The sequence below is a fragment of the Anoplopoma fimbria genome, chromosome 23 (assembly GCF_027596085.1).
Source record: "Anoplopoma fimbria isolate UVic2021 breed Golden Eagle Sablefish chromosome 23, Afim_UVic_2022, whole genome shotgun sequence".
Taxonomy (NCBI): Eukaryota; Metazoa; Chordata; class Actinopteri; order Perciformes; family Anoplopomatidae; genus Anoplopoma; species Anoplopoma fimbria.
The window spans coordinates 13,759,534-13,773,974 of record NC_072471.1 but is presented as its reverse complement, the minus strand read 5'-3'; the positions used below and the strand labels follow the sequence as shown (position 1 = coordinate 13,773,974).

General features: G+C 40.7%; 1 protein-coding gene across 2 annotated transcripts in view; it reads left to right on the top strand.

The window, feature by feature from the left end:
• Window positions 1-14,441, top strand: part of tbc1d22a (TBC1 domain family, member 22a) — a 114,308-nt gene that overhangs the window by 18,429 nt on the left and 81,438 nt on the right. For both annotated transcript variants that reach the window (XM_054624373.1, XM_054624374.1), the window contains exon 6: window positions 5,732-5,802. In XM_054624373.1, the coding sequence (XP_054480348.1) occupies window positions 5,732-5,802 (71 nt within the window). The remainder of the gene's footprint in view (window positions 1-5,731; window positions 5,803-14,441) is intronic.

Genomic DNA, 14,441 nt, shown 5'->3' with positions numbered 1-14,441 from the left:
TGTACATTTTGAAATGATTGCCTGTGGGCTGAATTGACTATAAATTGCTTTAATGAGTTGCCTCTGCATTGTTCCTGTAGAGGCCTGTGAAAAGAATGTCTTAACAGCTTCAATTAGTATATATATATATTTTTAAAGGTTGTACAGATTACTATGTTTAAAGGGGAGTGACAGATTTGTCAGCTAGAAAAAGCTTGTTTGCATTATTAACTTGGCTCACCGAAAATGACGGGGACAGCTAGTCCCTCGTCGCCGGCGGGACGATCGTGGAAAACGTTTTTTTTTTTTTTTTTTTACCCACATTGTGACAAGTGCCTGCTGAGCGAAAAAAAAGAAAGACAACAACAGATTCGTTTTCAAAATGTCACGAAATGCCTTTAATTTATTCCAGTGGAGCTTGGGGCTGTCTCATTCCTAATGCACAGGAGATGCCCCAGAGAGTCAGATATGCTCTCCGCGAGATGAGCCAGCCTCACACTAATGAAACGACATCTGCAATTTAGCCTGCACGTCAACCATGCTCACGCTGGCCTCTCTGTCACTGCCCACTTTGGGGAATGGAGATTAGTGGGTATAGACACATTTCCTATGAGAGTGTATTTGCATTAGAATAAAGCATTACCACAGAGTCTATTCATAGATGGATTATGGATTACATATTGTCTTATGCAGGTCTCCTTTCAAAGCAGCGTTTCAGCCAAGGACTAATTAAAATGTGTGAAACTGGAAACACATACGCTGGATATATCGTACATTGTCCTTCCATGTACTTTACCAGCGCAGTGCATCAGTACTGCGTGGGTCCGTAGGGCATCTGGGCTCACGTTGGGGTAACTGTGATTGGGATTCTGCAGTGGTCCATCTCTCTGCTGGAGAGTGCTTGGAAGACAGTGATTTTCAGGGGGCAGCGGGCTGTGTTTGCACTTTTTCCGTGTGTGATGTATGGCTCTAACAGGCACATCTGCTTGTTCCGCTGGCCCACACGGTGCAAAGTAAATATTTGCCCCTTGCCCTTTTCCGCACTCTTCCACCCACACACAAAACCTGCCTCTTCAGTGCACACATTTGTTCTTCCACAAGCTTTTTCCTGCAATATAAAAGCGTTTGCCCGAAAGGGGGGACAGGGCTTTTTTCCTGGAGATCACTGCAGCATCGGGATGTAAAGACTATTAGCCAACTTGTGCCTCGCGTCCTCTCACCCCTCCGCTCTGTAACCCCCCTATGGTGAGATTAATGCCATGTGGGGGAAATATAACATAGTTTAATTAAGCCCGAGGCCACAAGATTCATGGACTCATTTCTTTGTCTGACAGTGCAAATGAAGGTTCAAAAAGGTGCAAGGCAAGAGGACAGACACCCTTGATTAGCTGTAAGGAGAGTAATGATATAGAGGTGCACAGAGGATAACTCTTTTTTTGGTTGTTAGTGCCTTCTACATGACTTCACTGTGGCTGTCCAGCTCTACAAGGTTGAAGTCATTGCAGTCAATCAGACATAGGCACATGCAGACATGCAAACACACAGGTACTGGCCAAAGGGATTCGAAGGGGTAAAAATGATTCAGGCAGTTTTGCAGTGGGGAGCTGTGAAAATTTGTGCAAATTTGTAAAATGTATGCACATTTTTTGATGTGCAGAAGTTACAGTTAATTGCCACAGGTCTTTGAATTAGTCTTTCATGAGCCAGCAAAGAAGGGATGTACTCTAACGAACCACACTGGGACTGCAAAACGATTTCACCACAGAGACGGGACCATAGTGGCAATTAAACTCTGCCCATTCCGCCATCAATATTGTATAATACTGCGTCAGGCGCATTAGGTATTGCTTGATAAAGAGTTTTCCCAGCTAAAATGAAAAACCAGCAGAGATGATTTGTAAAAAGAGTGCTCCAGTCAATTATGCATTGAACTCTTATAACGTCATCTTATAGAAAGTTGAGAAATGATCAACATTGATGAAACTGAACCAAATTTTCTTCTTCCTTTTCAAAACCGGTTGCCTATTACCCACAATCCATCTCCCAATTTCTGGCTAACGTATTTGCGAGCTTCAAGCAGAGATGGGGAGCAAGTTTTAGAGGTCTAGTAGGCTCAGCGCTTTCTAAGTACAACAGTTTTTTTGCATTTTCAAGCTTGTACTCACCAGACCTGACAGATGTTGAATCAAGGATGCTTCCTTGGTAGGACGGGTCATCCCAAGTAGGGTCCACTTTAAAAAAAAGCCTCAATTCACCGAGTTAGACGTGGAAATACGCTGTCTCTGAAACGTTGTCTCTCTCTGCCATTGCCGGCCTCAGTGCTCGCTCAACGAGTCTGTAACCGACAACGGAAGTCAGAAAAAACTTTTAATTAAGGCCTTATTATATCTAATATGATGATCTAATATGAGTAAAGATTCAGCAACTGGATTGGTAATGTCTCGCCTCTCGCCTTGTTCTGAAACAGTTTTTAGCGGATGGCTGAGGTGAAGTAACTAAAAGTTTACTAGCATAGCATTTCCTCGTTAACAAACAGGCGGACAGGATATGCTTCGTGCGCATTGTATTGTGTTTTTTTTTTAGGAGCACAGTGGCTACACAAATGCATCTTTTGAAAATCTTCTGAACGAAGGACTCAGTCCTCCAGTTGAATTCGGAGGATCCTCAACATAAGAACAGTTCGTAATTCAGCGAGTTAGATGACGTAGCTTCTGTGAAATTCAGCGGTAGAAGGATCTTTCCTCGACTTTGAGAAACACCCGTCGACTCGAGTGACTTCACTTGAGGCAGATTATAAGATTTCCCTCGTCTCTCTCTGGAGCCACAAAAGCTTTACACAACCTTTTCACATATGCAGTGATACTCCCCAAGGCCTGTAAGCATACTTTGATGTGTAAAATTGATGGACTTCACCTTTCTGAGTGTCTCTTCATGCCAATCTCAGGAAACTGGCAAATTGAATTTACAGGCACAGTCCTATCTCTGCCTGAAAGCTACAGATTCAGTGAGAGGCAAAAGCTTTTAATAGACGACAGCTTTTCCTGTTTCTGTACTATGTCTGTGAATGAAATGATGTCTGCACTCACCATTGCCTGGTAGCAATACACACACACACACACACACACACACACACACACACACACACACACACACACACACACACACACACATACACATACATACACATACAAACACAAACTTTCACACATTGCCTTCTCCTCTAGGCCTGAGGTGATGGAAGGGAAAGAGCAAAGAGACATAGAGATAATCTGTAGAAAACCTGCAGCGACTTTGCAACTTTTATGGTCGGTGTCATATCTGGGAGAATTTTTTTTTTTTTTTTTTTTTCATCTGTGCTTTTTAGATGCGACTTGCTGCTGCACAGGTAACCTCGGGGTATTTTGAAAACCCTCCCATAGTGTAGGGCTCTGACTCCCTCCAAACCAACAGAGCCGTGCTTTGCACTACATCACCGTATTGGATTTCTATATAATTAAAGTCACTGGGGGGACTAGGTACGGGAGAAATCTTAAGTGGAAGATGCACAGGAACTATAATGAATAAATAGCTTCTCCTATCAGATGAACAAGCTCTAATGCGTTTCACTCAATTTAGCCAATGGACTTAGCCCATTGCTGTTTAGCTGATTGTTATTTCCTATTCTGCTATCTGTCTCTGGCTCTCCATTGCATTTGCCTTGAAGAACAGGCGAGGCCGAGTCATTTGGCAGCACTAATCAATACCGTTCACTCTGTGCGAAGGGCTTATCAATTTCCAGCCTGTGCCTTGAATACGAGTCAAGGAAGAATTTGGCTTATTCATGAGGTACAGTTGTTGGTTTTCTTTTCCCTTTTTCCCTTTTTTTTAAAAATTTTTTTTACTTAGAAAAGTATATTAATAAGGCAGTGCCATTTCATTTCGCACGGAAATCAATGTCCCCCTCTTCCCCCCCTTCCTCTCTTAAAATGCAGGTAAAACAGTGGCAGCACAATTACAAGTGAAGAAATTTCCATTGTGTTTTTTAAGTTTGCCTCAGTTTGGCCGTGGCAACTTGTCTTTTTGAATGTTAATGGGGGGTTTGTAGACTCGTAGGACCCGGGCATAGGGAGACCTATCTGTGAATAATGGATGAGTTAATGTTAGCGAGAACTCATCCAGAAAGCTCCTAGTCCTTAAGAAATACTAATGAAAAACGAATGCAAATGGACATTGTTTATCTTGACTATCCTAAGCTGCCTGGTCCTGGTAGACAAAGTCACTCAGGGATTTAATTTCCCTCTAGGAACAGTTAATAAAGGTGAATAACCATGTTGTGAAGAAGAAGGCACTGTGTGGGTCAGAATATCATTCTTATTGGAATATAATGAACTGGATGGTGACATCATGGCATTAGTGAGCATGGAGCATAAACTTGTTACAGAAACACAACTATTTTTGTTGCAAGGAAGTGACATCCTACACCTTTATTCTTGTCTAGTTATTATGTGGGATTCACTAGAAGTAGGTTGACAAAGAAGACACAGGTTATATAATGCCACAAGACAAAGACTCCTCTCCTGTCTGATCTGTTGATCCCTGCACCCAACCCCTCCCGTCTTACTGTGTGCGTGTGCGTGGTTGTGGGTGTGTGTGGGTCTTCATGGACCCAAAGGGAACTACTCTTTACTAATTTAAAAGTTCAATTTTCACCTCTCCACATTTATTTTACATTATAGCCTTCCGGATCTCCCAACCGGCCTGGGGAGAATCTAGTTAATAATCCACTTCTTACCAATCAGACGATTTCAGTGAAGTAGAAGAGATCGAGGACGGGAAGTTTTGACAGTGTGGAAATAGTTAGTTCTCTAGGTTGTTGATTGATTGATGATTGGTATCCAAGAATGACTTCACTGACTAATTCAATAATTGTTTTTTGGGCTTAATTTAGTGCCATGGTAAATGGATTCCTTTTATCACAGTAATGCTGCATTCACATGGAATCAGGAAGACGGAGAACACCTTTTAGACAGCACCATATAAACAAACCAACAGTCCCAAAGATTGGCAGGATGGCAAAACAAAACACTTATGTAGATACGGTGTTATGGTGATTTAATAAAACATATTAAATTGAACTATTTTGTGTCTACTGTTTTATGAAGTTATTCTAGTAATGATCTTAATATCTCTTTGGCTGTTAATTGCGTCATTCTTTATCTGTGGTCAGAAAATTCTAAATGAGGGAAGGGAATAGAGTTTTACTGGTGGTGGATTTTTGAGGCTGACGCCAATATCGATATTTGAGATTAATATTTGAGATATTGGAAAATAAGCATTTAATGCAAGGGAATCTGTTAGTTAAAGTCAGTCAGTAAAATAGTATTTGTTTGACAGTGTTCAGCAATTGTTTTCTTTATTATTAATATTATGTACCAACATGTACAGAACAGGAGGACATTATGGTGTTTAGTCTATTGACTTTTCAGAAAGACTTGTCAACACTCTCTGTTGGATAAACTATATAACTAAATTACATCAAGCATATCTTTGGCATTTCTGTACCACAGTCTTCCATTCTGTATAAGTTCCCATATCGACGTATCTCTGATAAGCTTATATTGATGGATACTATTGGTGACAATTTAGCTTTGGTGTCTATTATCGGCCTGGCATTTATTGGTGGAGCTGTAGAGGGAAATCAAAGTCTTTGTATAAAAAGTTCCAGTGGTGAATCTTAAATAACCCCTCTGGAATTTCTGTTCTTGTCTTACAGAGGAGCTACGGAAACTCAGCTGGTCTGGAATTCCAAGACAGGTCCGGCCGATAACGTGGAAGCTCCTTTCAGTAAGTTTCACATACAGCATACACACTCACACACATGCCGTGTGTATACACTGTACATTCAGGCTCCAGCAGACACACATAGAAACACACAAATTTGTGTAAAACATAAAACACACTTGCATACAAACACGCTTTAAGGCAAAAACCTATGTAGCCTCATTGATAAACCCAGATTCATCAAGTGCACACACAGGCACATACACACACTTGTCCGCACACACACAAACAGATATTAGCAAAACAAATGAAGAAGGAAAAAAAAGCATTACAGAGGATCTTAGGCACACACACGCTACACAAACACACAAAGCTGCTGTCATGCTCTCTCCCCTGACTCCCTCCTTTTTTTGATTTATGAAGACTGGTACCAGTCCTGCTTTTTTTTCAAACTTCAATAGGGAAAATTAATTGCGAGGCACTAATAATTTATTCATGAGACACGCAGTGTATTTACTCATTAAGCCATTGTTGTGCTGTACAGCTCCTAGTCTGCAGAGAGAAGACTGGCTTTTTGAACGCCATGACTCTACCATTAATTATCGCACAATAGCTAATGTGCCGCAGAAAAGATGTCATTAAAGGTGTGTGTTTGTACGTGTGTGTCTGCCTGTTTGTGTTTTGTGGTGGGGGGAGGGGTTACCAACTGGGTGCTTTAACCGTTAATGGCTGCTTTGTTTGTTACTCTACTGAAGTCAGGGCTCATATCGCCATATGAAGTTGCAAAGCATTGGGTGCAGTGTAGGCATCAAGGGAGGGGAGGGCAGGGGCACTTTAGCGTGTGTGTGTGTGTGTGTGTGTGTGTGTGTGTGTGTGTGTGTGTGTGTGTGTGTGTGTGTGTGTGTGTGTGTGTGTGTGTGTGTGTGTGTGTGTGTGTGTGTGTGTGATCGAGTTTGTGTTGGACGTGCTTATATGTGTACATCATTTCACAAGGACCCTAACATTTTGCACATTCTAAAGTTAGATGGATAAATCTGGTGCACTTTAAAAGCAAAATCAAGAGGCTACATCTATAGAAAACAATTGTTTGCGTTCTAGCAGTTGTGGTATGTACTAGTTAGACTACTTTGCCTTGTCCCCAGAGGGGCAATCTTTGCAGATTCAGATTCTTAATGAAAAATGTCAATCAACTAATAAACGATGACGTATTATTAAGTAGTATATAGCCTTATTAAGTAGTTTAACTTAGCTCCAACTTTACCAGCTGCAACATTGATATAATGAATACATTAATGCATAAATAATTGTAATTCAATCATATAAATTGTATGACTCTAATACTTTTACGTTAAGTTTGTTTGGATATCAGTCATTTTTTACTATAACATTTTGAATTCCGGACTTTTACTTTTCGTATTATGACAGTGTGCTCTAGTAAATAATAAAATCATAAACGCATTGGTTGTAAAGATATGAATGGCGATGACACAGCAAAAAAGTCACACTCATATTGCATGGTAAACAAGTCGGGTCGGGTGGGCTGCAAGCATTGCCACTGATCGAGTACTGAGGACAGTCCAAACCAGTTGACAGTGGCAGCGGGAAAAGGGGGCTTCCACATTTTTGGAAATCCATCTTTAAGGCTTTAGAGGTGCTGGTAGTCTGTCAGAATTGGGAGCTTTGGAGGGAGTAAGGCTAGCTTTTCCCCAAGCCTACAATCTCTATGCTCAGCTTTGATAATAAAAGCTAATTGCCCACTGGCTCTGGCTCCATATTTATCCTGCAAACACGAGAGTGGTATCGATCTTCTCATCTTACCCTCGGCAAGAAAGCAAATGAGTTTGCCAAAATGTCAAACAATTTCTTCAAAGTCATGCTTCACCCAAAATCTTTACGTATAAAATATTCACTATATATATATTAAATATTCAAGTCAAGTCGATTGGCAATTGGTTGTGCAGCAGTGAAAACGATAATAACACAATATCAAAAACACTAACAAGGCAGTTAAATACAATATATAATAAAAAGTGAAAACATAGAGTGCAAGTAAAAATGTAAAAGCAAAATTCAACATATGTGGTTGGGTGGTCAAGCTGATAATTCCCCTTTTCTACTAGAGTTAAGCAGTGAAATGGCTGAGGTTAAGAAGGCATGTTTGTATCTGTTGGTTTTGGCTAGGTGATAACAAGCGTGATCAGATACCATATATATATATAAAGGCCATATATAATTATTATTATTTTTTTTAACAGCTGTATACTACTTACGCTGTTTGGATGTGGTTTCATTGTTTTATGGCTTGGCTCTGATTAAAACCATTGTAAAACATAAACATATACTGAGAACAAATGCCATAGAAGGTAGAATTCTCTTGATATGTAGTTGACAGATTTCCCAGGGTTAAATATTGCCAAATTGCTGTTATTTTGATAGGGCTGGCTAACATTACACTTTCCGCTAACACCTGCACATTTGCAACTCTCAACATAGATGAGAAATAGTCCTTTTATCGCAAATCAGCTTATGAATTATATGATAATGTGAGATCGAATTGCTGCATAGACTTGCGTATCGCCTCCGATCCAGCATTTTGGCTGTATCTGAGGTTTTTCCAATATTTGTATCGGTATCAGAAAAACTCTTGTTTTTTTTGAATCGGCAACTAGAAAGCAAAGTCTGATTCAGCTGTCTTTAACAATTGTCTGTTATACAGACTTTACTGTTGGGTACCTATGATACTGCTCCAGCCCTTGATCACATTTGTCAAGGCATTATTCTGTTTTAGATTGAGAGAAACAAACCAACAGATTAAGGAAAAATTAAAAATGGACTCAATAACAGATCTATAAAACAAAGAGAGACCTGTCAACCACAAACCTAGCCAGCTTCCTGAGACAAAGACGGTGCTGCTGGCTCTTTTGCACAACATATTGGTGTTGCGATCAACGCACAGCTCACTATTGATTATGATGCCCAAGCCATCTCAACGATTTCTACATCCTGACCATTAATTGTAGTGTTGACAGGGTTGGGGTGATGACGTCTAAAATCAATTCACATATCCTTGGTCTCTGTCACATTCAATTAAATATAATCTGTGACAGGAGCATAGGACGTTTCCTCCTCCTTCAGCAGGCTCACTATAACCTCATCATCTGCAAACTTCACAATGTGGTGGTTTTCGATCTCACTGCGGGAGTCGTTAGTGTACAGGACGTACAGGAGAGGAGAGAGGACACAGCACTAGGGAGAGCCAGTTGATGTTGAAGTATGTCCAGAGAAAAAAAAGTCCATTCACTCTCTGAGATCTGTTGGTGAGGATATCCAAGATCCAGCCAACAATATAAGTGTACAACCCAAACATTTTCAGTGAGGCGTGCTGGTTAAAAGCCATTTTACTGTAGTCAACTCAGGCGTGAAGTTAGTTTTTTGCTGATCGTAGGCTTGGTACGCTTAAGAAAAATGTCTCTGAGGTTCTAAATCTTGTTAGATTGAGAGTCAATGGGCCAACATTCACCAGTATAAACACAGCAGCGTCCAATCCATGTTACCAAACAAAAGCATGATTTTACAGCAGTGCAGGTCGACCAGCGACGTTAAACGATAGCAAAAATGATACGAATTTAAGGACGATACATAAAAGGAAAAACACAATGTAAACTGAACAAACAGAAACCACCTGCCAATGAGTGCGCATGCGCTCAACTCAGGAGAACTTAGAGAAATCAAATGTGGTCAGCTTGACTACTTTGGAGGGGGTTTAGGCTTCTCCTGCTGTAGTCTACTCCTCTGTTGTGAAGCTATGAAGCCACAAAGCCTTGCAGCTCATGAAGAGCTAGTTAATTTCCTCAGTTTAGGAGACACTTTCAGTATTGGATTTACAATCTGTTTTGTTACAAAACCAAGCTGGTGCTTTGCTATCCAACGAAGTCATGGACAGAGACTGATTGGACATGATTTCAACAAGTTTAAATGCAGTACAATTGGAATACAAGTCATAACTTCATTGCGGACGTGTATGTCCAAATGACTTTGAAAAATATATATAGGGGACATTTTGACAACTCAAGATCTATATCTGAGGTTATCTCCGGCTTACGAGTCTTTTTCGATACATGTTCTAGTGTCTCGCGCAGCGTGAATGAATTGTCCCCAGGTTAAATCCAAGATTTGGATTAAAGTGAAAAGTGGGCACAGTGTCAAAAGCAATCATATCTTCTGAAGTGTCATAACACTCGACTGCCTTTTCTGTCCTGTCCGTGGCATGATCCAGTGGAGAAATAGATAGGAGGGATCAAGCTCGAAAAAATCTATTCGCACACACACACACACACACACACACACACACACACACACACACACACACACACACACACACACACACACACACACACACACACACACACACACACACACACACACACATACATTCAGACTCACAGCCCACGCTTGTGTTCCATAAACTTGGCTGAGGCACCTAATAAAACTTCACTCCAGTGGTGTCCCTTGTGCCATTCTCCTGCTCACCAGCGTGCACCAACTTCTTTTTTCTCTTTCTTTCTGCCCTCCAGCAGGCGTGCTTGAGCCACACTCTTCTTTACCTGACAGAGACCAGAAACAGGTTTAGAGCTCTGTAGTGCTCCCCCGACGTTCTGCATTCACCACCGCATCACAGAATACGTACATAACTGTCTTAAACTGTCATTGGCTTGTGTGGAAATAAAACATTATTATTATTTGATCGAGAGGCTCCACAGGTTGCCCCCGGCTTCAGAAACACATCCTGTTGAACTTCCTATAATTTCAGAAGTAATACCGTTTTATTTCATTATTTTGAAGAGCCCCTTGTGTCCGAGCCCAGAAGGAGAATGAAGAAATGAAATGGCTTTTTTGGCTTTGTGAAAGAATGTCAGCCCGTGGCGATATGTACATTTGCTAATGGAGTGTGGCTGTTAAATGTGAAGTGGGAGAAAGTAGAAAACCAACTGGCTGTGGAATTATTGACAAAGCCAAAGGGTTATATGAGATGTATCGGGGAGCAGCGGCAGCAGGGACAGATTTAGATATTGTTATGCTTAACTGTTACCTTACAACAGCACACCTAATTATATTGCCTGAGAGAAAAAGAGCAGTGATTTTTAATTTTCTTTTTTTTCCCCATGTGTCACTGTTTGCGAAATCCTAAAAGGCATCTCACACCTTGGCTAGGACATTTTGTTTCTTTTCTGTTTGTACGCTTCAACTGTAATTCATGAGAACTGTAGATGCGCCTTCAACTTTCAATATCCACCACAGCAAAGTGCTTTTTTTTGTATCCAGATCCAGGGAAATATATCCCTTTTGTGTTTGCGTATCTTTAGTTTGTATATGTGCAGGGAAATGCATTCTCTGATTTTGACCTACTCGATCTGATGAGGGTTCAGAAATCCCTACTGAGCACCTTTATGGATGGGTCAACTTCAATAGAAAACATGAGTGATGAGCAGCACTGCTTACTGTGTAGTATCTGTTCCTCTTCTGGATTATAAAGGAGGATCTTATTTATTGACCAAGCGAAGGGTGAGCAGAATACATGAGATTGAGTCAGATCAGTTAAACAGTGAAGCCCTGCTGGTTCAAAAATAGGATTGTATCAAATATCAGAGAAAGCATTTTAAATAATTACATTTTTTGAATAGATTAACAAATGAATACACACAGTTCTGTTTCATGTAGGTGTATCATGACTCCCCTAATCCATGCTTCAATTTTATTTTCCCAGCACTTATTGCCATCCCAGTGTTAGACTGGTAAACATCACCCGATTTGTTTTTTGCCCTAAGAACAACTGTCATTTACATCTTCATATTCTTCTTTAAAATGACCTGGTATCAAGTCTGATACAGCCATCATTTTTGTGAAGAATATAACACACTAAGGCCATGTGGTCAAATTCAAATAATGAATTTAAAATGTAACGTAAAATTAGCGTAAATAAACAGGAAGGCAAGATGTTGCCTCCACGCTGACTTCAGGGAAGCAGGAGGATTTTCCAGTTCTGTTGTCTCAAAAGGTGCAGCTGAAGGCTACCAGTAAGATATGCTGTATTGTTTTATAAACAAAAACTGGCCCATGCGCAAGGTCAAAATAAAAGGCTAATTACCACCAATATTTGATCCGAGAAAATGGCTTCATTGGAACCACAGTTTTCTGCTCATTCCATATGGTTGTGCAAAGTTTGAGACATCAACATAAACCCTTCTACTTCTGGTTGGGTGATTGCACCTCTTAACTTGGCTCTTATGGTAATTAAGTTTAGAAAGCGATAGATGCAGTCCAGGAAACATCGTCGAACCAAAACTATTCACCCAAATAAGTTTCTGAATAATTTCGAGATAAGAATAAGTCATGCAGTTGCAGACTTGTGCTTCATTTCCTCCGTACAAGTTGCAGTAACTCGCGTTATGAAACTGATTCTCATGTGGATGTTTCCAAACTCAAATCATGCAGTGAAACTCTTTTTTACCAGTTGTAACTATGAAAAATGGACACGTAGAGACAAGAGCAGTTTAGAAAGAAGTAAAGTTTTATGTGTTCAACTTTGTCTGTGCCCGTAGTGGGACAGTTTGTTTCCAGTCTGCTTCCAGAATTATGTGCGCCTGCTAAGTAGAAATCAATTTAAGTAGCGCGAAGACTAAAAAAACAGAAAAACAAAAAAAGACCGATTTAATCTAAACTCCCCAAATGGATTCCCCAAGCATATTTCCCCAGTTATTTTTTTTTTACAGAGAGCTTACTGAAGTGGAGGATCCATTAGAGGGATGGAAGGATGGAGGAGTAGATTGATTCAAGGAAGGATGAAGAGATGAGGTTTATGTAGACTGATTAACAGAGGCAGGAGGAAGCACTTGTGCTGCCACATTTTGTACCACTGGCCGGTCATGCGGACGCGTTTTCGCATTTACACTTCACTTTCTGCCTTCCATCTCTCTATTTAGGAAAAAAAATAAAGTTTCCACTCACCCTTTTTAACCAGCGGACCACAAATGAAATGGAAATTAGTCACTCAGGTTCAAGCGTAATTACACTTGGATCTTTTGCACTTAATGCTCTTTACTGTGAGATATACCCAGTAATTCTCTATTTTCTAAAAGAAAGGCGTGCTGCTTGTGCGGACTGCATCCTTTTCCTTCTAACCAATTATTCTCTAAACACATACAATTATGTTAGAAAAGTACAATTATCTTGCATAGTTTATACCCCGGCTAATCTGATAAACCACAGACCAATATTGACACGTGGCAAATTAAAATATTTTCAGATTCCCTGTTATTAGCGATACAAAGTAGTCATAAAAAAATAAAATCACAGCATAGTGTGTGACCCCGCATGTGTCCTCTTTATAGTCTTCAAATCCCCCCCGAAGTGTGTGTGTGTGTGTCCTATCGAGCAGTAATGCAGCTGCAGTGTGATTGACCTCCACTAAGCTGTCCATTAACCTTCAACACGCACATTCTCTCCTCTCACTCATTTGGCAGAGTGCACACCACGCACTGCTTTGTAGCTGGCCTGTTTTTGGTTCGTGTGTGTGTGTGTGTGTGTGTGTGTGTGTGTGTGTGTGTGTGTGTGTGTGTGTGTGTGTGTGTGTGTGTGTGTGTGTGTGTGTGTGTGTGTGTGTGTGTGTGTGTGTGTGTGTGTGTGTGTGTGTGTGTGTGTGTGTGTGTGTGTGTGTGTGCATTTGCATTATGGAGCAGTTTCAACATGTGACGCATGGACATTTTTTGGCAGAGACGGGGCCGTGAAAAAGTCCCAGTCAGTGCTGAGACTGAGTTCTGTGGGCACGAATGGGACCGTCTGGCAGACTGGCAGCAGTCGGGTGGATGAGTGAGGAGTTTGCCTCTTTCACAGTTTATTTTTTTGTTGTGAAAATATTCTTCAATTTCTATGTTTTTAAGGGTTTATGACCAAAACCCAGGACAAAAATACTTAGAATGACGGTATTATTGAGGTTGGAGAGGATAGATGGGCTGGCAGAGGATGTGGAATGTGATGAGTGTGTTTTATGTGTCATTGCAGACACATATGTTGTTTGGAGTAAGCGTATTTTACCACAATTGATGAGTATGTTCGTGTGTGTTAGCCAAGTGTCTGCGTTTGCAACAGATAAGCCTCTAGACTGTACAGGGTTCTCTAGGGGCCTTGTGTAGGTAAAAAAAAAACACTTTAAAAACTTTTTGCTGCCGCTCTTATTGATATTCCTCTAAACAGCTGCCTAAAATTGATACTTTGTGTCTGTACCCTCAGGATTTTTGATATGCACGCTTGCTTGTTACCAAAAAGTGGCGGCCAGCTTCCGAAAACAACAAACAGCAGAGCCACAACAAAGACAAAGATGCACATAGATAACAAACACACACACACATATAGCACACACACACACACACACACACACACACACACACACACACACACACACACACACACACACACGGTCATTATCAGCCTGCTATTTTTTCGTGTGAGACCGTCTTTGACGCTGCAGACGATGACTTTAGTTTGATGGCGATTTCACTAAAGCCAGTCCAAAACAGAGTGGCTCTCAGATGGGACTGAACAGCAGCCAAATGCGTTCTCAGAAAAAAGGTTTAAATTGAAAGCAATGACAAATAAAATGTAAGAGACGGAAAGAGTGATGAAGAGACTGAGCACTCTCTGCCTAA